Genomic DNA, 24,081 nt, shown 5'->3' with positions numbered 1-24,081 from the left:
TTAAAATGAACAAGGCCCACCTTGCGATTGACACGGTTGAACTGCCACCAGCCACACAGCTACGGAAACAAACACCACAAAAAACGGCGCCTGAAATCCAAAGGTCATCCTTGATTTCGTCTTCACTCGATGCGATCGAGATATAGAATGAGCAAAGTTTGAAATAGTGGGTGAACTTATCCAATGAGTATCCACATGTGGGCTTACATATCTGTCACAAATCTAATACCTGCCAAGCACACAGCTGAATAACGATTCACATGGTCTTCATATCATTTCATACAGACAATGAATTATCGATAACTGCCTGATTTGGATACTCGAGGCTTTGTTTTCTTTAATTAAGTACACTGTGGTTTGTGCCCTCGAAAACCCTCTCATAGCCACGTTGGCATTGGTCTATTGATGTGACGTGTTGTCAGTGGCCAGTTTACACTGCAGTTTACTTTAACTCCGCTTGGGGGCCTCAGTGATACATGTACATACAACATAGCGATCGCTATCTGTCAATCAACTTATTATCGTTATCGTATTATTGCCTGACCAGCACACAGCTGACTAACAATTCACATGGTATTGGTATCATTTCATACAAACAATGAATCATCGATTACTGCCTGATTTGGATACTCGAGGCTTTGTTTTCTTTAATTAAGTACACTGTGGTTTGTACCTTTGAAAACCCTGTCAGAGCCACGCTGCCATTGGTCTATTGATGTGCCGTGTTGTCAGTGGCCAGCTTACACTGCAGTTTACATTACCTCCGCATAGAGGCCTCAGTGATACAGGAACATATCAAAGTATACGTATAGCGATCGCTATAACTGAGCGTCTTTTCAGTAAACAGACGCGCACCTTTTCCATGCACAGAAAATACAATGTATAGAAGACTTCAGTGGATCAGTACTAGTGTGTCAACTGTACCCCCTCACCCGCACCTATGAGAACGTTCTTATCCATTCCTTTTATCGAATCTCAAATACTAGCACGGGCTTTAGGCTACGGCATTTATGTTGTGTAACCGCCCGCGGTACATGTTTTCGCTCAAATGCTCCCGACGACGGTTTCTCCCGTCGCTCACTCCGAAAATTACTCATTAGCGGGGACGGCTCCGCCGCCGGAACACTGTTAGGCTCCGCCGAACACCGAAACCTTTTCGGCTCCGCCGAACTCCCCGCTCGCGCCTTCGGTATCACTTGGGGTTTCGCTCGGAAGCTCGGCACGGGTGATCCCCGAGCCGAGTACTTCGTCACGATCGGAACTTCGGCAGCCATTCAACGACAATACCGCTTTGCCTACCGCCTGTGATACTAGCGGGAAAGTGACAATATTTGCATTGCAATTGCAAGATAAATACTTCATCAAAAACGTGCACAGCAGACCATAAGATAAGCCCCGCAGATAGAAGATAAAGGGACACTGTGATGTTGTTCTCTTAACGCTTTTAGAGTTGTTCAGTGGCGTTTTGTCTTTGAAAGAGTATAACAGAACAAAAAACAACGGATTTTCATGATTTTTGACATAAGTAGTAACGTTATTTACAGAGATGTTCACAATGAGATACAAATCATGAAAATTAGGGCTTAATCTGCATAATCAATGAGGAAATTCTATAATTCCATAATATGACTTCAATGGATGTAACATACGTAGTTTTTGTAAAATTGTTGCAGTTATTTGCATAATTAGTGATGAAATGGCAAGATGGCGTTCTGACAAAGGATAGGAATTTTACACATACAGTATATGTAATTCGGATAGAAGAAAATCAACTAAGATAGATAACGATGATTGCAACCTTACTTCCATGATTAACGAGACATGATTAAGCAATAAATTCACAAAATATCTAAATATCTCACGGATGAATGACGTCCGTTGGTGTTTGTTTCGTATTGCTTAACAGAAAGCGTCCATATGAATTTCATGTTGTATAGTTGTAGTAGACCTTACGAAAGTCGCTGTTGATTTTGCTGTTTCAATATAACTTGTTGTAACCAAAGCACTTCAGTAGCGGCGCGGCTTCGCCCTGCTACGTGAGTTTTTTCGGTCTGGAAATGACAAAAATCTGATTATTAGCTATGAATGTTCAATTCAGGAGCAAACAGTTATTATTAGAGTTATTATTAGTTCCTACGTCGCCGTCATGACTATGCATACACCCAGACTACGTGCGAACTTGCATTTTCATTTTAGACGATTTCTGGCTGGAGAAAGGTTGTGAAAAAAAGTGCTCGTGAACGAAGTGTTGAAAAGACTAGCATCGATACGAACATGACGTATCTCAGCACAAGGCGGTAGGAGAAGGTCAGAAGGGACCTCGTTTGTTCTCCAAGTTTTCTTGACTTTGTATGTGAGTGTCTAAGATGTAGCCGACGACTTTCCTTGGACGTCTTCGCAGAGCCGCAACTCTGACATGGCGCACTCGGGTCTGCTTAGTTTGCTTATAGTATTGATATGGAGTGGATCAGGTTGCGCGGCCATCCACCCGAACCTGGAATGTTGCTGTGCGACGTATTCCAGTGTGAACAACGGAAGCATTACCCAGCTCGAGTGCTATCCAGCCTGTTCTTTCCTCTCCATTCCCAAACCGTTGCCACCAAGTCTGGAACGATTCATGCTGTGGCTTCAGAACATCCCAAAGATCACGACGGGAGACTTTCCTCCTCTCGAATCTTTGACGATGCTGACCATACGGGAGAGCCAGGTCACTACCGTCCAACCTGGGTCATTTCAGGACTTGCCGGGTCTGTTAGAACTCTCCATGTCTGGAAACAGAATCGGGCACTTAGAGGCCGAGACCTTCAAGGGACTGTCCAAGCTCGAGGTTCTGAACCTGGACAGTAACCGGTTACAGTACATTAATGACACGGCGTTTGCTGGTCTCGCTAGACTCCGTAAGCTGTCTCTGAGTAGAAACTGCCTGTCCAGCATTCCACGGGGGACAGATCAGACGACTTGGCCCCTCGAGCTCATCATGACATGGAATCCTATCACGTCAATCATCTGCGTTGAAGAACTCGAGCACATCTCACGCCTGATTTTGGCTCGAAACGGGATCCTGTGTGACTGCAGACTGCGAGGAGTGAAAGCATGGATGATGAGGAAAGGGCACTTTCAGTGGAGCATCACGTGCACACACCCGGCCACCGGACTGTTCAAGCGACTCAGATGGCTTCACATGAGCGATCTGAAGTGTGCCTTTAACGTTACTGGAGGTTTCGCCGTCGCGAGAGAAGAAACACTCATGGCACAGAGAACGTGCAACTCCGCGATGCATACCCCAGCACGTGGCTACGGGATGGGAGGTGCGCACACTTGCCCAGTAACGTCTGACAATTCTAACGACGTTAGTGAATCCACTGGTGCGCTCACTGTTGCTGTATTTCCAAGCGACGTCCAGACCACAACAAGCGAGACTAGCTCAAGAACGGACACGTACACGTACACCTCTCTACCCCAAACTTCGGTGTGGGATGCCACGACGCCGGTGGGGACCAAGGAGACCGCAAGTCGTCCTGGACTGTCCGCGATACAGCTCGCCCTTGTTGGACTGGCACCTTTCGTTGGATGTTCCGTTATCGCTGGAGTGGTAGCTGTTTGTGTGCGCAAGTGTAAAGGAGACCGTCAGCAAGAGAACGCCGATGGACAAGGGGATGCTGCCAAGGACAAACACTACGAGAACGATGACCAGTTCTCAGCCACGGACTCAGTCAGAGTAGCCACCTACGAAAACGACGACCAGTTTTCAGATACTGACGGCGCAACAAGAGTTCACTATGAAAACGACGACCAGTGTTCAGATACTGACGGCGCAACAAGAGTTCACTATGAAAACGACGACGAGTTTTCGGACATTGACTGCACAACAAGAGTTCATTATGAAAATGACGACCAGTTTTCGGACATTGACGGCACAACAAGAGTTCATTATGAAAATGACGACCAGTTTTCGGGCACAGGCGGAGCAAATGAAAACTCCTACGAAAACGATGACCAGTCCTCCGATGATGATAACCCGCAGAGGGCGACCCCTCACAAGTTGACCAATGAGAAACCTTCCCTTGCCAAGGCCGAAAGTGCCAGGCGTCGTCTCATTCAGAGTAGATTGGCTAAAAGAAGATCAGACAGGTACAGAGCCAATAGTACTTTATTAACCATCCTTGAGGATGCCCATGCTGAAGCACAAGCAAGTGGACATTATGACAATGACAGAAACACTGAGGGACTCAGCAACAATGAGGCTGCGACACCAAGCAGACTCAAAGCCAAGGGCAAAGGACTTACAATCCTCGCGGAAGTCCATAGGCAAGCACAAGCAAGTGGACATTATGACAACGACAAGAGCAATGTAGAACTCAGCAACAATGAGGCTGCGACATCGAGCAGACTCAAAGCCAAGAGCAAAGTACTAACCATCCTCGCAGAGGTCCATGCGAAAGCACAAGCAAATGGACATTATGATAACGACAAGAACGCTGTGGGTCTCAGCAGCAGGGAGGCGACGGAATCTTTGGACAGTGCTACATCTGATGACGGGGATTATGACAACGAGAGACCGGTCACGGATTTAGTCACAGCGGCTTCAGAAACGACCAGGCGAACTGATGACGGCAGCGACTCAGACCAAGACTACATGACGCTCCCTAACACAACGGCTTCAGAAACGATCAAGCGAACAGATGATGTCAGCGATTCAGACCAAGACTACATGACGCTCCCTAACACAACGGCTTCAGAAACGACCAAGCGAACTGACGATGGCAGCGACTCAGACCAAGACTACATGACGCTCCCGAATACAACGGCTTCAGAAACGACCAAGCGAACTGATGACGGCAGCGACTCAGACCAAGACTACATCACGCTCCCTAACTTTTCTCCAGAAGACACTGGAGTTGGAGAAGAGCGTAAACAATGTGAGAGTAGAGCCACAGACAGGAACCCTGCATCTACGTCTTCATGTGCTGATGATGTGCCTGACAACGACTATGTAACGTTTCCTGGGGACGAAAATACTGACGGAAAGACTAGAAAAAGAGCAGGACACGTGTCAGACCAAGGAGGTTGGTCAGACGTAGACACAGCTGTGCCCAACGCAGATGATAACTCTGATCACCCCTATGTGACGTTTCCTGGGGAGGAAAATGCGGATGAACAGCAAAGAGCGGCGGGTAAAAAGAACGGACAAGCGCCAGACCTAGCCACTGTTGTGTCACACACAGAGGATAACTCTGAAAACACATATGTGACTTTTCCTGAGACAGAATGTCAAAACGGACACGAGTCAGACTTAGACACTGTTGTGTCACACGTAGAGGAGAACTCTGACCACACCTATGTGACTTTTCCTGAGACAGAATGTCAAAACGGACACAAGTCAGACTTAGACACTGTTGTGTCACACTCAGAGGATAACTCTGACCACACCTATGTGACTTTTCCTGAGACAGAATGTCAAAACGGACACAAGTCAGACTTAGACACTGTTGTGTCACACGTAGAGGAGAACTCTGACCACACCTATGTGACTTTTCCTGAGACAGAATGTCAAAACGGACACAAGTCAGACTTAGACACTGTTGTGTCACACTCAGAGGATAACTCTGACAACACCTATGTGACTTTTCCTGAGACAGAATGTCAAATCGGGCACAGGTCAGACTTAGACACTGTTGTGTCACACGCAGAGGATAACTGTGACCACACCTATGTGACTTTTCCTGAGACAGAATGTCAAAACGGACACGAGTCAGACTTAGCCACTGTTGTGTCACACGTAGAGGACTACTGTGACAACACTTATGTGACTTTTCCTGAGACAGAATGTCAAAACGGACACGAGTCAGACTTAGGCACTGTTGTGTCACACGAAGAGGATAACTCTGACAACACCTATGTGACTTTTCCTGAGACAGAATGTCAAATCGGGCACAGGTCAGACTTAGACACTGTTTCGTCCAACGCAGACGACATTTCCGATCACGTTTACGTGACGTTACCCGAGTCAGAAAGTAAGGAGTTTCAGTTCCCGGTTTGAACACTTGTTAGCTACAGGCAATGCTGAAACAAAACAACTCCATAAACTGCTAAACGCTCGTGATCTCAGATGACCAAGCACTTGACATTATCTGACCGGGACTCAGAAGGATTATCTTCATCTAATAACTGATAACTAATCAATATGTATGTTATAATGTCAGAACAACTACTGTGTGTAAGGGTAAACCATGTAACAAATTTTCATAGAAGACTGTCTGATTTATATAAAGTTTATATTAATCCTCAGGGCTGTATCAGTCACTCCAGAAATGTCGGATCTGCGTCACGACTTGCTTTAAACACCGTAAACACATTCTGAGTGACAGACTAATTCATTACCTTTATATAACGCCACATGTGATGAATATTCCAACTCTAGAGTTATCCAGGTGGAAGAATATACTTTGTGTGACTTTGATTATGTAGGCAGGATATCTTTTCTTTGATGTTTGGTGTAAATGTGAATGAGTTTTTGAAACTCAAAAGCAGCTCTATTACTGTTATGCATTGTGTTGTGTAAATATAGAAACGGTAATTGAAATTGAAGTTTGAAAATGTCACAAAATCATCATGAAGTTTGCTGCGACTATTTGTGAAGACTTTAATGTGGTTATGAATAAAGTGATGTGTGAATTATAATTTCCTTTTCTTCATTGGACGTGCACAAGACAAGACAAGACTCTTGAGATTAGATTAAGAGAAGACAAAGTTGCCTCTTTGATTTAAGTTGAGATAAGATTCCCTACCTCCCCGACAGACACCATTTATTTATTTATTTATTTATTTATACAGGGCAAATACAACTCAGGCTGTGAAGCCTGTTTTTCAGGTATCCATGATATTACATATAAAAAACACAACTACGACATAGTACACCGTAACAATAATAATCAATCAATAAAAGCCATGTCACATACAATACAGATTTCACACTGGATAATCAACCGTTGATATTATCCGATGGCTTGCTTTTACCATATAATGAGCTTTGCACGTAACATTGTCATGTAACACTCAGCACGAATCTACGTGTCTTTTTCTCTTTAACATTATAAGCTCATCGATAGTCCGTATGCGACAATGTTAATACTTCGTCAACGGTTCCTATCTTATTCAAAACGTCATTATTTACCCCATTGACAACTGTTTTGATTACAATTACTTCTGCACCCTACGGAACCGTTGTTCTATTTGCGATCTCAGTGTCAAAGGTCCCCAGATAAACTCATAAAGGTTAAAGGTGGACACATCAAAAACAAGAGTCTTAGGACCCAAAATCTCCATGAAACTTTTTATTTTATTAAACCTGTTCCCCCCATTCTATATCGCTCAATGGTATGACCCCCGGCCACATGTTGGGGGCTCAGGTTCCACAGTGACCCACTTTCGCTATCAATAGCTAGTAACAGCTGTTATTAGTGCTACAATGGCCATAACTGCAAATATAGATTTCCCCATTACTTAGACAACTTAAGTCCAATTTGCATAATTTGCACTTCATTGTATACAACCCTCTCTAAGCTACCTGCCAAGTAAATAACATGAAAATATGTTGCTCCTTTCTTCAGTTATTCTCCTTTGAAGATTTTGACAAATACGCCATTACAGTTCCAGTGACACATACCAGGGGGCCCAAAATCGACCTTGACCTTTCTCCTCCCAGCACCTACCCACATACCAAATATCATTTCAATCCATCCACACGTTCTTCAGTTATGCTGATTTTAAGCGTCCGGTGACACATACATACAAACACGGTGACACAAACATACACACACGCGCACACACACACAAACACAATAACTTCGCATGATTTGCACTTCAGTGTGTACATCTCCGTCCAACCTACCAGCGTACCAAATAACATGAAAATCTGTTGTTCCTCTCTTCAGTTAAACCCCTTTAGAACATTTTTACAAATAGGCCATTGCAGTTCCAGGGACACAAACCAGGGGGCCCAAAATCGACCTTGACCATTCTCCTCCCAGCGCATACCCACATACCAAATATCATTACAATCCATCTACACGTTCTACAGTTATGCTGACTTTAAGCATCCGACGACACACATGCAAACGATTTACCTCCTTACTTATGCAAATTCGGTCTCATTTGCATAGTTTGCACTTAAGTGTGTACAACTTGGTCTAACCTACCTGTGTACCAAAGAACATGACGATCTGTCCATCCACTCTTCAGTTCTTCTACATTTAAGATTTTAACAAATACGCCATTGCAGTTCCAGTCACACATGCCAGGAAGCCCAAAATCGACCTTGACCTTCCTCCACCTAACACCAACCCACATACCAAAAATTATTTCAATCCATGTACAGGTTCTACAGTTATGGTGACTTTAAGCGTCCGGTGACACATACATACACACAAACACCAAACGCAAGCAAAACAGTATATCCATGAAAAAGCCTTTTTTCATGGAGATAATGACAGAAGCGCGCTGCCGCTACCTAGGTGTATCAAACATGCCGAGTAACGTGTAAATATCTTAAGCCTCTTGTTTAGACGAACTGTGGGTCTGTAATACAGAAATATTGTCAACATTTGATAAGGGCACCATCTGCGACGAGAATGACTTTGTGTTATCTGTACAAAATAACTATTGTGTATGAAGAAGAGGTGAATCATGTTACATATGTTCACAAAGTATATGTAGGTAATAATATCAAAACTGTGTGCAACAAGAAAAGCATGTTACAAGTTTTTCAATGAATGCAGTTCGATTATAATCCTCCGTTTCAGTCATTCAAGAAATGTCGGATAGGCGTCACGAGTAGCTTGGAACGCCATAAACACATTCTGAGTAGCAGACTAATTCATAATCTTTATACAACGCCACAGGTGATGAATATTACAACTCTTTTATAGAGGTGGAAGAATATACTTTGTGTGACTTTGTTTATGTAGCCAGACTTTTTGCAACCTCAGTGTCAAAGGTCCAGGATAAAGGTTGCAGGGATGTGGACACATCAAAGATGACAGAGAAGCGCTGCCGCTACCTAGGTGTATCACACACGCCGAGTAACGTGCAAATATCTTAAGCCTCATGTTTAGACAAACGGTCGTTCTGTAATACAGAAAAAATGCCAACCTTTGATGAGGGCGCCATCTGAAGTGGAAGGGAGAAAATCATTCAGAGAAACTGCACCTTACGAGAATGACTTCGTGTTATTTGTACAAAAATAACCATTGTGTGTTGCAAATCTTCACAAAGTATATGTATGTAATAATCTGAAAAGTAAGTGCAACAGGAAAAGCATGTTACAAATTTTCAATGAATACAGTCTGATTAATATATCCTCCGTTTCAGTCATTCACGAAATGTCGGATCTGCGTCACGAGTTGCTTGGAACGCCGTAAACACATTCTGAGTGGCAGACTAATTCACAACCTTTATATAACGCCACTGGTGATGAATATTACAACTAACTCTAGAGTTATGATGGTGCAAGAATATACTTTGTGTGACTTTGTTTGAGGTTAAAGTTTGAAAAAGTTACAAAACCATCATGAAATTTTCTGAGACTACAAACGTATTTGTGAAGTCGTCAATGTGATGTTTGAATGCTAATTTTGCTTTCTTCATTGGACCTGCACAAGACAAGACACAGACTAGATTAAGAGAAGCGCGAATCCACACAAAGTTGCCTCCATGATTTAAGTTGAGACAATATTCCCCACCTCCCTCACAAACTCCATCCCATTGTATCTTCAACGTTGATATCATCCGATGGCTTGTTTTTACCATATAATGAACTTTGCACGTAGCATTCTTTTGTCATGTTATATTCAACACTTGTCGAATCTACGCGTTTTTAAAAATCTCTAACATTATAAGTTCATCGATAGTCCGTATGCGACAATGTTAGCTCTCCCGCTTACATTCGTGTCCCTATCTTAATCAATACGCCATCAGAAAATCTTTTAACAGCGGTTTTAATCAATTAATTCTGTATCCCATGGGACCGTTTCCCGATCTTAGTGTCAAAGGTCCCAGATAAAGGTTACAGGGATGTGGACACTTCAAAGATGACAGAAGGCGCTGCCGCTACCTAGGTTTATCACACACGCCGAGTAACGTGCAAATATTTCAAGCCTCGTGTTTAGACGAACTGTGGTTCTGTAATACAGAAATATGGCCAACCTTTGATAAGGGCGCCATCTGAAGTGGAAGGGAGAAAATCATTCAGAGACACTGCACCTTACGAGAATGACTTCGTGTTATTTGTACAAAAATAACCATTGTGTGTTGCAAATCTTCACAAAGTATATGTATGTAATAATCTGAAAAGTAAGTGCAACAGGAAAAGCATGTTACAAATTTTCAATTGATACAGTCTGATTATAATCCTCCGTTTCAGTCATTCACGAAATGTCGGATCTGCGTCAGGAGTTGCTTGGAACGCCGTAAACACATTCTGAGTGGCAGACTAATTCACAACCTTTATATAACGCCACAGGTGATCAATATTACAACTCCAGAGTTATCGAGGTGCAAGAATAAACTTTGTGTGACTTTGTTTATGTAGCCAGGCTTTTTTTAGATGCTTTATGTAAATGTGCGCATTAATGAGTTCTATCAATCATCTATCAATGTTATCAATAATTATACTTTGTGTGACTTTGTTTATGTAGCCATGCTTTGTTTTAAATGTATGCATGGATGGTCTTTAAACGCTCTAAAACACATCTATCGATGCTATACACTGTGTAGTGTATGTATAGAAAGGGCTATTGAGGTTAAAGTTTGAAAATGTCACAAAATCATCATGAAATGTTCCGAGATTACAAACGTATTTGTGAAGTCGTCAATGTGATTATGAATAAAGTGATGTTTGAATGCTATTATTTCTTCATTGCAAATTCAATGAAATTCATAAAGTGATGAGCGAAACTTATTAGAATATAAATTGATTAATGAACAAAGTTAATTCGTATTGAAATTGCTTGAAAAGTAACTTTTGTCAGCACTTAGATGATTTGATACAGTCATTGACTTAGGTCGGGGGGTCAGGCTTCCAACTATCTTGCGTATCAAAGTGCAGTCCATTGTTATTTATTTGGTGACCCCCAGACAGAAGTGTGACCTTTGTCAACTCATATCACAAACCAATAAAGTCAGTAATCAATTATGCGTAAAGATTTGATGTCGAAGACACTGTTCACCACATATTTACTACGCATACTTTCTATTACAGATTTATGTAAAACGTTGACAAATATACTAACCTTAAAAATGTATAAATGTAATAGAAAAATGTTTAGAAGAGGTATTCATTTCTCTATGTCGACAACAAGTCAATTAAGAAATAATTGAATTGAATAGCCAATAATGGCTAGACATACAATCCACAGATCATGTCTCCCATAATCTTTCAATATTTAGTTTGAACAACAATAACATCCCGTCAAACTCAATGTCTTACGACGTGCACAGCAAATCTACAGCTATCAGTCTATTGTAAGCACAACGTGCCATTGCAAACTCTGTAACACCGCGGTGGTTCCGTTGACCTTGGCCTTCTCACAACAAGCGGATGTCGTCAGATGGGAGCACTTGCCTCTTGAGTTTCTTCCTGTGGAGAAAAAGACTGTGATTAAGCCGGCGTCACAATTCATGCGATCACCCGAAGCTCGCCGAATTTCAAAATCGCCCGAGCGTCGACCGTATTTTCCAATAAAAATTTCGGGCGACGTCCGTCGAACACTAAAAACTAAAAATCCCTCATGAGATGGTACCATATTTTGGACATGGACGAAGTCAGTATCGACTAACCTGGTAAAAGGCCAATATTTTGATGAACTTTTATTTCTAAAAATCGCCCGAAGCCCGCGTAATCGACAGGACGTCGGCCGTACTTTGGCCAAAAATGCACATTTGAAGCTCGCCAACACGTCGGCCGAGCTGAATTTCTTATTTGTGACGGGGGATTTACGGGCTCATTAAACATAGCAATCTTTGCGAGGGAGGGGGCTGGAGCTCCAGGTGGTAGCTTCATGTCTTTCCACTTGGGCGGCGACCTCGCCGGGCTCTCTCTGCGACTTAAAAGTGACTGGAGCGTGAATGGGGTCATAAGGAAGTCGTGAAAGAAAGCAATGTTGAGGCTGTGGCGTGATATTACGTTATACCGCCCTTGCTGGTTCACTGTAAAGGTTGAAATGTCTATGTTTACTATGAAATAAAGGACCATAGTTATTCCTATAGTAAACACGTAACTACATTGCGATCAGCTGTGGATGGATTCCAGTGTCTTGTTTTTACCATGTACATGATGCACGTTTTAATACTTCTTGGGTCTGTGATTTCCAAAAGAAATCTTAAACACTATGATTTAATCGATAATCCGAATGAGAGAACTACTAGCACCTTGAAATATTCATGTCCATATGTTAACCAAGGAGGTTAACAAAAGATCTTATTTAAACCTCCTTGTGTTAACCAGCATGTCATTATCAAATCCTTTGACAGATGTTTTGATCGATACATTAATTACTGAAGTCGACTGTTGTTCGATCTCAGTGTCAAAGGTCCACAGCTAAAGGTTGTATAGGCTATGTGGACACATCAAAGATGACAGAAGCGCACTGCCGCTACCTAGGTGTATTACACACGCTGAGTAACGTCCAAATATCTTAAGCCTTATGTTTAGACGAACTGTGGTTCTGTAATACAAAAAATATTGCAAACCTTTGATAAGGACGCCATCTGAAGTGGGTTGGGGATAGATCGATAAGATATAGTGCACCTTGCGGGAGTGACTTCGTGCTACATATGCAAGTGAAGAGTGTGTATTTTCACACCTCGGTGTTTTATTTGTTTTGCCGTTACATAAATAACGTCTGACCTCATCTATTGGTAAATGGGGTAAACAAAGTAATCACAAGGACGGCCTCAAAGGTTATAACAGAAGAATGCAAACTTTTTGATATTCTTTAATTGATTTCAACAACACAAAGGAGATACTCTATACTTGAAATAAACACGTTTTTGAAATACTTGAAAATGTTTTTTTTTCCTAACCCGCCGCAAACAAGGTCTGGACATCAATGTTTTATATACATATCATTGGAGAGACAATTTGGCAAAACTAGTTAGATATAAGAGCCAGCCATCTTATTGTTGCCCATGAATGTCAGAGTACATGTCACAGTAGCCCGTGCTAGCGTCCCGGCCTCTATTGGTTCTTTCGTACAATGTTATTTTGACGTACACCGTTAACAGATCATTCCAACTAAAGGTGTATTGCATCATGCCATAACTTATAGTATATTTCATTATGCCTCTTGTTGCTGTAAGGGGATATCCTCACTTGGGTTTACACGACTGATGTATACATATCTGCTGAAACAAAGAAAGAAATCCATCGTTACGTGACGTTTTTCTTTTAATTTTTGATTACATTTCGACCATCCAATTGAACCTAGATGAATATGACATTTCTAGTGCATTATAGAGATTACAGAATACATTCATCCTAGTTGACATGTTTGATTTCGAAAGTAGATTAAGCTTAAGGTTCTCTTACCGTTTGTGAAGTACCACGGCTGTTGCCACAAGTGACGCCATGACGACAACTCCAGCACAGACCCCACCAACGATGGCACCTTGGCAACAAAATAAGAGCACTGTCTTAATGCCCTCTCCTTTTTCTGTGCGAATATCTAATTATCCTTTCCTACCAGAAATATTCGGTCCTGAAAACTGCATGCTTACCGATCATTGCGCCGGATAAAACCGGTTTGCTGACGTACACGCTTGGCTTGTTTGATGACTCAGTGGTAGCTTCTGTTGAGTCTTCCATGGCAAACTTTGACGTGTACTCCGCGTGGACTAACCCTGAATCCACTGTAGATTGAGCTGGAGCCGCGGGGTGTTTGTCAGTACCATGGACATGTCCAGTTGTGTGTTGGGTGGACACGTCGTTGACAACAGGAGGTGTGGTCACATCTGTTTTCCCTGTCACAGTAGTTTGACTACCTAATAGTATGGTGGTTGCTTTGGGTGTGGTGCCAGGTTTGGTCGTTGAGGAGTCATCAGTTGTGGGAAGATCCGTCGACGTAGTTGAAAACACGGTGGTAGCTGCTTTAGTCGTTGTCGTGGTGGGCACTTGGGGTGTAGAGGCGTCAGTTGTAGGTGACTCAGTCGTATTGGAGACTGTTGTGAAGGGTGATGTGGTAGGAACTGGTGCAGTTGTTGGTACCACAATTGTAGTGGCCATTTCTGAATGGGTAGAATTGAATCCAAAGTTAAATCCAGGGGATATTTTGGCAACCTTTTTCAAACAAAGCGTTTACTATTCCCGAAACATCAATTTTCCTTTGAATAGAATTACCTTCTGACTTGATAGGCCAGAAGTTAACTAAACAGTGATTAATATTGATATCAATTCTACATTTTTTTAAATATCTTTTACGTTTACCTTCCATCATATGATAGTTTCATTGTGTTCTTCAGTATAAATGAACAATGAAGTTGTACCTTCGCATGTGTCCCCACTGAAGCCGTTAGTACAGTTGCAGGAGTAGGAGTCCAGTCCGTCCACACATGTTCCGCCATTCTGACAGGGATCGGACTGGCAGTCGTCGGTATCTGCGAAAAAAAGGGAAGCAAAATGTTTACGATAGTTGGGCAAGGATCTATATATTATGACATGCTAGTACCCTAACTGTAGGTAATAGATGACGCCAACTTTCGACATGATGAAACTGCATCAATTTTATCATTCGAGCCAAATAGAAGATGCATATGAGAGGCTGATCAGTGGTGTTGTATATCATGAAGATCATATGGGATATCGGTGAGATATCTTGTATGAAGCAGGCAGACAGATAAAAAGTTACCATCGCATCCTAGGAACTCTATCCTCATCTTCGCAGCTACGTGATACGTCTTGACGACGACTCGGATGTATTGGGTCTTAATGGCGGGGCTGAAGTCATTCTGTACGACTGTGTTGTTGTCTGTGTTCCCAGTGAAGACCTGTGGAAGATAGCAATGACAGCTGTAAAGTGACAAAACACACCCTGGTGTGAAAATGCATGCAAGGACACCCTCCACATGAACGTCTACAGTACCTATTAGACCGAATTTACTACAGATCAACCCCGACTCACCTGAAAGAATGAGTCATTTTATAAGTTAAAGCAAAAGACGGATCGAATTAATACCGCAAATTGAGTCGTCCATGTTGGTGTACCAGAGGCAGTTTCTACTTGAAAAGTTTCCATCCATCCATCTTCAAAACCTTGCGTTAAAATGCCGGTCACGTGCCTTTCGGTGTAAAAATTCACCTGAAGAAGGACAAGTAGTGGTTTAGGTTGTAGTAAGAAATACGATTGCACTCTCGTTTACCCCATATCTTGTGCTATTTGTTAGAGAGGCAGAAATTAAGGAAGTTCTCCCAACTCCGCACATTGCCACGGATGCTGAATTGAATTGGAATAATTCATGTCGGGAAACTTAGGTTATCATATTGGTATCATATGAAACATAAAAACATATAAGATGTTACAAAATCGTTTGTTATACGTTAAGAGGGCGCATTTGTATCATATCGCTAGGAATTGGTGTTATTAGTATGACAGGGGTATCTGCAATTGTGACAATCAATCTTAGTTAATACATATTTACCATCAGCCATTTCTTTTGCGTGGAGTCCGGAATCCAACAGCCACTGGGACCATTAAGACGACCCTTCCATGCTTCATATCCAGGGTTTTCGTAATAGGTTGACATTTGCCGGTCTAAGATGTTACCATTCTCAATACCAAGGGGGAAGTTGCAGACTACTGGGGATACTGAAATAACACGCACATGCACATGAATTTGCAAATGTATGTTGATTTTCTCATCCGCAGTAGACAAGAAAGTGCATAATGTGAAATAAAATGGCAGGTAAAGTGCACCAGTGGTGTGTCCTTACACAAGATCGTGCGAACTGCAGATAAGAAGACCGTTTGGAATATTTTCCTCCATGGATGTTAACGAATACAGTTCTCCATAGCGTAAGACAATACTTATTCTAACTCTATGAGGTAAGAAGTGAATACGTAATATAATATTGAAGTCGTTCATGTTTTTTTTCATAACGCGTCAACGCGTCGTAATTCTGAACAAAGACTGTTCTGTTCATTCTTATCTCTCATCACAAAGACTCTCGCCAATATTGTTTCAGAGAAGTTCCAAAGCAACATTCATGACATGCGCCAACACAAACTATGAACTCTTTCATCTACAGAAGACTTTTCTGTAACGCTGATAAAACACGCATCTCACCTCTGTACTTGATGCTCTCAGGAAGTCCATTTGAAATGCTGGGATATACGAAAACGGCTGCCGCAACGAATAAGAATTTCGCTATCCCAGACGTAGCCATCTTTAAAGTTGACCCTGTGCCACTCCGAAGCACAAAGTACCATTCGTTGGCTAGCTTGGCCTTATTTAAGTAACCCCCAAAGAATTGTATATCCAAGGGGTTTCTGGTATCACCTAGAATGACAATACTATCAATTTAGGTATTTTTGTCTATAGATATCTACATAAAGTTGATCTCAATGGACCGATGACTAAAAGACGATGAATCTGTACAGTGAGAGTGTGGTCGCCACAACTAGATTAGCTCCCAACATTTTCCTGTCCACCCCCATGATAGCCCTTCCGCACTAGCCATCACACCTGTCCAGTGTGTAGTCCACAGGTCGGCAATGTTATTCGCTTTATCACGACCCGAGATAACCTTGATAAAATAATCAATAGAAAGGTCAGCGCGTTTACTGTTGAAACGAGTCGTTACCAACGACTAAGGCGTCCTTGCCACGCACGGCTGTGTATTTGTTGTTAGAATATTTCAATCACATTGGAGGATTGCTGTACTTTCTGATATTGTTTAGACTTAGGAGAAGTTTGTCTGTTAGGACCGATGATCTGTTTTATGTAACGGGGGGCGCCCTGACATCGCACGCGCCCTAACATCGCACGGATTTTTTACTGATCTTATTTTGCATAAGTACGCTGTGTTTGTGTCCAATGACTATGATGATAAGGAAGGTAAATAACCCAAGTTCATGCACATAATTGTCATTTACATTCAAAACATATGTGTACATATTCATTTCTTGTTTTGTCGAAAAGTAGTATTTTGACAATAATGATGGTAGCGCTAAGTAGAGGGTCACAGCGTAGCTAGACGTCCCGGCACCTAAATATACGACCTGTGCCAAGCAGATACATAAGTCACACAGCTATCATACACATAAGAAAAATAACTTCATAAAACACTAAAAATTTGGGTCTTTAAGTTTTTGTTGATAAGAAAACCGACCAAAGAAAAACAACGTAAACATTGCCGTCGTCTGACGACGTTGTTTTCCCGCCATTTTTTTGGGCCGCGATGGTGGCGGAACGATTCAACGCACAGTTTTGTTACGCTCTAACATGTGATTGGTACCGTCTATGAAAAGGAAACTGAATACAGAGATGGCGAATATATTTCCCAATAAGTAGACGGAGTATTGTTGATGTAAGCGGTGTCGTTTTTTCGTAATGATTTCGTAAGTCGGGCCGCATTCAATACGTACGTCGGGCCGCGTAGTAGCCTATTTCCCGTGGGAACATGAGCTGGGATGCGCTAGATATAGCCCTTCTCACATGACGTGAGAAGTGCACACAGTCAAAATTTTCCGGTCAAAAGAAAGCTAGAATATAGCAGACTTCAAGCCTTATTTACATTTCCCTAACTTCATCACCAACTTCCGAAGAGAGCAAAATTACCAAAGCGTAAGAAGTTAGGCACACTATCTGGCGTAGCACTAAATCAGAAGGTACATTGGTGAAAATGTCTCACAGCGTCTTCCGCATGTAACACGGAGCATGAAGGGCCCATGAACAGTATGAATACATTTTTTGTCCAAGTATGGTCTTTAGATGAATTAGTTCAAAATTCATTCATTAAAACATGACCATTCTCTGACAACCAGCAATGGAGCGCCGTGAGTTCCAGCGCGTAAAAAAACGTCCGATATTTGGTCACCCCCCGTTATATATTGAATATATATGTCTACCCCCCGTCGCTCCCGTACCCGTACGTAATCCGATATGACATTGCCCTTGACTAAGTATCACAACGCCACATAGCGTGAAGATAGCGCAATGCAACATTTCCCTAGATCTATTCAGACACTATATATATAAACACCGGGCCGCCATCGTGTGGTCGGCTTCGGCAAATATTTACACGTTTCTGTACAGTTGAAACGTATCCAATGGTTTAAAAGTTAATGTTTTCTCCAACTTCAGGGCTCAGACTGCCCGTCAGTGGTTACAGCCGTGGAGCGACAAGATATGATGATGAGGGCTCAGTATAAAGAAGATGGATTAAAGCTGATTTTCAGGACGCACAAATATGATGTCATTGCTGCGAACGTCATATTAGCAGCTCTTAACAACATAGATGGAACCTTGTAACTTCCTTCATTGCCCCAGGTGCTGTATGTTCTTGCGAGATAATCTGATAAAGAACAAATGCCGGGTAAACTCTCTCACCCCTTTTCCCTTCCTCATTTTGGGACAAATACTTGCAAATAAAGATAAATCTATTTTATTTTACCGATTATCTAATCTCTAAACAGATGGTCTTGGGAAAAAATTTCATTAAGACAGAAGAAACGAATGAACGACTGTCAGCTGTGACAACATCTTTACTTCAACGCCATTTCCTCATCACACGAACCTTCTGAACCAGTTGTAATAGCTCACTGTTTGATTGACTGCAAAATAAAGGTGGTAACGTAACATGACCTATTTACGTGCAGGAGTAGTTTACGTCCAGATTGGGTCATGTTCACATGTCGCGGTGTATTATGCCTAAGCCTGTTCTCATGAGAAACAAAGAACGTCATAAGTATGATCCTCAGTCATCTCTCTCTTTTATGCAAAACATTTAAAAGGGTTTACGTCCAGCGACATAACAGAATAAACTCCTGAACCAGTAACAACAAGTTGCACGGAAGCGTCATGCATGACGCATTTCATATGTAATTCGACACCGCGTATTTCATCATGCTTTTCTAACTTACACGATAGCTAGTATCTTTTAAAAGTAGCTGACGTCAAACCTGTCTTTGATATGCAGACTATCCATGGTGATTCGAGGTTTGAAACTCTTGCCAGTTTTAGGAAGGTTTGATACAACAGTAGCGACCCCCGCTCAGATGATACATTTTTGTACGGCATAACAACATGGCCATGCGTTTATCACGTGAACACCACGTGCTGCTGATTTCGGGGAAATTCACAATACAAAAATTGTTTTCTTCCATCGCGTCGGGCAAGCGGAGGGACAAACATAGTGACTTTACTGTCATTCGTCTGTAGACTACTTTCGACAGTTACTGTGCATTTTTTCCGGCTTATGTTCTTCAAGCATAGTGCTAGAAGGGAAAATACTGAGGTGGACGATAAAGGGTAAGCCTAGCGCAATTCTTCACCATATACCCCAGTATAAATACATGCTCGCACGGCGTTAAACAGGCGGAGAAAAACTTACAGACCATGCATTTTCTTGTTAGAAGAGCTAATATTTCTACCCATGGGTTAAACATTTGGCTCTGTCCGCGCGGTTTTATGATAAATAACGTTTTGAATAAATCGGACGTAAACTGGTCACGTTACGTTACGTGTACAAACTGGCGGATCAGTGTTTGTTTGAAATTAAAGTACTTTGGACCTTCACCTCCCTGCTCAACTGCCCTCTGGGTGAACCTCAAAGGTGGCCTGTGTTGACTAAGCCCGGCCAGGGCCTACGTGTACCGCAACGTTCAGCTGACACGTACGTTCTAGCGCGGCCCTTTTCGTAGTAGACGCTTTAATATTTTTGTCATACCATTTTCAGTCAGGCTCTGGAAGAATCAGATATCGGCAAGGAACTACGGAAATATGTCCATCGCAGGACAGTTGAAAGTTGTGCGACACATATACAACTCTCCCAAGAATGGTGTGGTGAAAATGCCGTACGACACAATACTAATGTTATTGTTGTGTCTGTGTCGCACAACACTGTGTACTTATCCCGAGGCCATATTGATTGTCTTGTTTATTCATAAATGGAGCACGGCTTGGCTCTCGTCCAACCATGTGATGATGATCGCACCGCCAAATTCAAATATGTTACTCATTGCCTGCAATGTCGTCGATAAAAGGCTAAACAAACACACAAACAAACAAACAAACAACAATCATGCGAATTGTATTTAGTGAATGAAAATTGGAAATTGAAAGATAAGTGCAAATGTCCAGACGTCAAAACAACTTGGCTTGAAATGATATTCAGATTTGAAGGCACACATCTCCATGAAATGTGAATTTATGATGAGGGATGTAATGTTAAACCTTCGTAAAAATGCACTGCCTACTTGTATATTCTATGACAGAATATTAGCAGTGTTACAACATAAAAATGATAAATACAAGACAGCCACATAGTGGCTTTTGTCTTCACACATACAGTATAACATTATACATGTTCAAGGGATAAAACACAGCATCAACGAAAAATAATTTCAAAGACGGGTTATCAATGTTCTCAAGGATAAAGTAAACAGTTGAAGTTTTCAGTAGTTTACAATGTGTCCTCAAAGAATCGTTCAACTTTTTTGTCATCTCTACAGATCTTCCTCTGTCAAATCGTCCTGCACTCGCGTGCCTCCCATACTAGCCGGTTGATTGCCGGTTAATATTTCCTTATCTTGGTGGAGCGGTCCACACTGATCTGGCAGGGGGAATACAGGGTTTGTCACAGAGGATAGTCGTCCTCTGGGCCTCCCTGTTTGGCTCAGCCTGGCTGTTGTGGGTTCTCCTGTGCTGTCTCCACCTGTTGGTCCTTCTGTTGACTCAGTCCACGCCGCGCGATGTGTGTCTGATGAAGACAGGGTGCTGCTTCTTCCAGTAGGGCTTGGCACTGCTTCTGGTGGATACCTTTCTGTAGACGAAGGGGTCTCTGGTTTGGCAGAAGCATCTATCGAGACAATCGTTGCGTTTGGAATTTCTAAAGAAGAGTAATGGTCACAATCTTCTGCTTCTTCTTCTTTTCGATCAACTGCCGTGGCTAACGGTTGCTTTACAGACTGATCGACGTCTTCGTCTCCTGTGTCTTCTGTTGATTTTGTGTTCAAGTCTTTGGGTTCCTCTCCTGGCTCGTGAAAGCCCGTCTCTGTCGGTGTCTCTGGCTGTGCTTCAGAGCGTTCGTCAGTATCCGGGCTGCGTTCGCTCTCTGGTAGCTCATCTGTTGGGCCTGTCCTGGGTAGAGAGGATTCCTCCTCAAACGGTCTTGACTCTATCTCTGTTGCCGTGTCAGTTGGGTCTACTGTGGTTAAGACGGGGTTATGTGTCACCTGATTGTGGTTTCCATCACCTGAAGGTGTCGATAATCTCCTCATCTCGTGTGGTGGTTGCTGTTCTGTTGTATTGTCCCCTCTGGGTGCGTGTTCCCTTACCACTGCAGCTCGTCTCTGTGTATTTCGCTGCGTTTCCACTCTTCTCGTACCGCGCCCAGATTTTTTAGAACTACAAGTAATTAATAGCATGGGTTACATTACGTGTAAACATGGGCAATGCTGTAAAGTCAGGAAGAAAATATTCTCTCAAAAGTGTTCGTCAAATTTGCACAATAACAAAAAATAATGTTAGAGCCATATACATGTTGTACATCTATAATTTTTCTCTAGAATAGTAGTACTCACCCGTTGCAAACAACCAGACAAACTATCAAAAGTAGAAGTAGAAGTGCCACGACAACAATGATGGCTATGACTGCATCTGTGGAGAAACATGCACCAGTTTGTTAGAGCTAGATTAACTCTAAAGATCCAAATCATAATGTACCACTTAAAGTGTGGAGTGTGGCACAAAACACATGAACACGGACATAGCTTTGACTGTTACTTTTACAGTTGTTTACAGATCTTGTCCTCCAATGCCAAAATAATGAGTCACTGAACTCTTTTTTCTGCACTTCGACCTTGTTGAAAAGCGACCCGTGTGGCTGAACAAGCATCCCGTTTCGAAAGAAAATAAAGGCTTTGACTTGACTCGACTTGACTGTGAGTTTGATTAGTTAGATTGACCCTTCCATCAATGGGTAAGTGCTAACATAAACCGAGTCGAGATAAATGCGTTACTGTAGGTTTTCATCACATTATAGCAACCAAAATTTATAGGTCAATGGTTGAATCCAATTGTCACATCTTGAGGCGGAAGATGGTACTCTCAGTATATTCAACACGTCTTATTTACCTCTAGAAAGTCCTGCATTAGCCGAAGGTTCGTTTCCAGGTGACTCTGTGTTGGGCAGCAAAAACATAGAATAAACGTTACTGATTTCACTCCACATGGTCTTTGCTTAGACTCTTCCTTTTTCGTCAATTCTTAAAATGATTTCATATTTTATATTTGTAATCAACAATTACCCTAAATCCCATACAGATTGCAATTGTAGTATGAATTCTATTCGTTGGTGTCAAAACTAAATTCTGTGTGCCGTGAATAGTTTCATCATGTTGTTAAGACACTGAATAAAACGACTCCTTATATCCAACCAAGTGTTTTTTTTATTCACACCGACGTTTCGGTGACCAACTGTCACCTTCCAGAGGGCACTCTTGGCTGGTTCACACTGCACTGCAGCTATAGGTGTTGCTGCTAGAAAATTCGGTCCCAAAAGTAAAGTACGTACCTTCTGTGTAGTGTGTAGACGTTATTGGGTTGGTTGTTGTTGTGGTCGGCGGGCAGTAGGTCAGGTCAGGTAGAGTCGTGTTTACTGTATGTCAACAACACAGCACCATTAACAAACGATTAACATGTGATTTACCTCACCGGGCCGATAGGGGCGACGTAAATCCCCGTAAGCATGTGAGGAAACAGGGATGTCCCTGTAGCTTAACTGGTAGCAGCCTCACAGTTGAGCTCCTGGTTCCACATCCTGGGAAGGAAATCTCTATTGGGGCTGCACCCGTCTTGCAACCCCTCCCATCACAAGATACATATACATATATATATATATATATATATATATATATATATATATATATATATATATATATATATATATATATATATATATGATATGACTAGTGTAACCTTTTAGAATGAAATACGAAACTATACCAGAAACATCACAATTCTGCACAGGAGGAAAAGGAAATCCGTCCGTACCTTTGCACGATATTTTCAACAGGCTATTACACCCTCCACTTCCAAATTCTGAATACGTTAGCCAGTCTGACTTGTCTGATGCCAGGTCACAGTCCCACAGAGTCGACTCTTCACCGGAACAGTAAACTATGTTAACCTCCCAGGCGTCGGTAGAAATGTTCAACGGTCGATCATCTGTAGGAAAACAGCGAGGCATTTCATTTTTGAAGTCATATTTACAATTGTTTTATTTACCATTATATAGATCTAGTCAGCTATTTGTTGGAGTGTTATTTTGACATGCAAAAATATTATGGTCGGGACAAATCACGTGTGCAGTGATATAGCATGACCTCCGTACTATTGTAGACTGAAATGACTTTTAGGCCCAAGTCTGTTCTTTGACTGGCCTACAAAACGTGTAGCTAACGCCACATTAACTTTGCTGAGCAAAAAAGCCAATGTCCTTTTACAAAAGATAAAATAATGTTTTACATTGATTCCCTAAAACGTGATTACTTACTTATTGGCAATTGTTCCAAGGATCCGTAGCTGCTAAATCCGAACATCATCCCGCATGTGATGTTGGCTAGGGGGGTGTTAGCCCAGGTAGCTGTGTGACACACGCTGCCCCAGGTGTCGTTGTACTCCATTTGTAGGATACCTGTCGTCTCGTGGGGCATCGTCTGACTTTCAACAAGTCTGATACATCCTGAAGGGAAAGTGATCATTGTACAACCTCGTCTTGTTTAAAGTCCACAATTGATTTGCTATATTCTATATTTTATATATCTTATTTACAAATCATTTCCCGAGAATATGTTGTACGATTCAAAG

General features: G+C 42.1%; 2 protein-coding genes and 1 long non-coding RNA gene across 3 annotated transcripts; all 3 read right to left on the bottom strand.

Moving 5' to 3' along the window:
• Positions 1-11,305: 11,305 nt before the first annotated feature.
• On the bottom strand, positions 11,306-14,278 carry LOC136427003 (integumentary mucin A.1-like). The gene is made up of 3 exons (XM_066415722.1): positions 13,774-14,278; positions 13,586-13,664; positions 11,306-11,635 (listed from the first exon to the last, which is right to left on the bottom strand). Exons 1-3 carry the CDS (start codon positions 14,276-14,278, stop codon positions 11,584-11,586), a joined length of 636 nt encoding a protein of 211 aa, XP_066271819.1. The 3' UTR covers positions 11,306-11,583.
• A 266-nt stretch (positions 14,279-14,544) lies between these two features.
• Positions 14,545-15,320, bottom strand: LOC136427094 (uncharacterized). Its single transcript, XR_010754365.1, has 3 exons — positions 15,228-15,320; positions 14,901-15,039; positions 14,545-14,649 (listed from the first exon to the last, which is right to left on the bottom strand). It is a non-coding gene; the product is annotated as an uncharacterized lncRNA (long non-coding RNA).
• Positions 15,321-22,339: 7,019 nt separating this feature from the next.
• On the bottom strand, positions 22,340-23,951 carry LOC136427001 (uncharacterized). Its single transcript, XM_066415721.1, has 4 exons — positions 23,768-23,951; positions 23,266-23,439; positions 22,787-22,870; positions 22,340-22,392 (listed from the first exon to the last, which is right to left on the bottom strand). The coding sequence occupies exons 1-4, from the start codon at positions 23,925-23,927 to the stop codon at positions 22,340-22,342; spliced, it is 471 nt and encodes a 156-aa protein (XP_066271818.1). The 5' UTR covers positions 23,928-23,951.
• Between the last annotated feature and the right edge of the window lie 130 nt (positions 23,952-24,081).

This window comes from Branchiostoma lanceolatum, chromosome 2, assembly GCF_035083965.1.
Source record: "Branchiostoma lanceolatum isolate klBraLanc5 chromosome 2, klBraLanc5.hap2, whole genome shotgun sequence".
Classification (NCBI taxonomy): Eukaryota; Metazoa; Chordata; class Leptocardii; order Amphioxiformes; family Branchiostomatidae; genus Branchiostoma; species Branchiostoma lanceolatum.
This window is presented reverse-complemented; position numbering and strand designations above follow the sequence as displayed.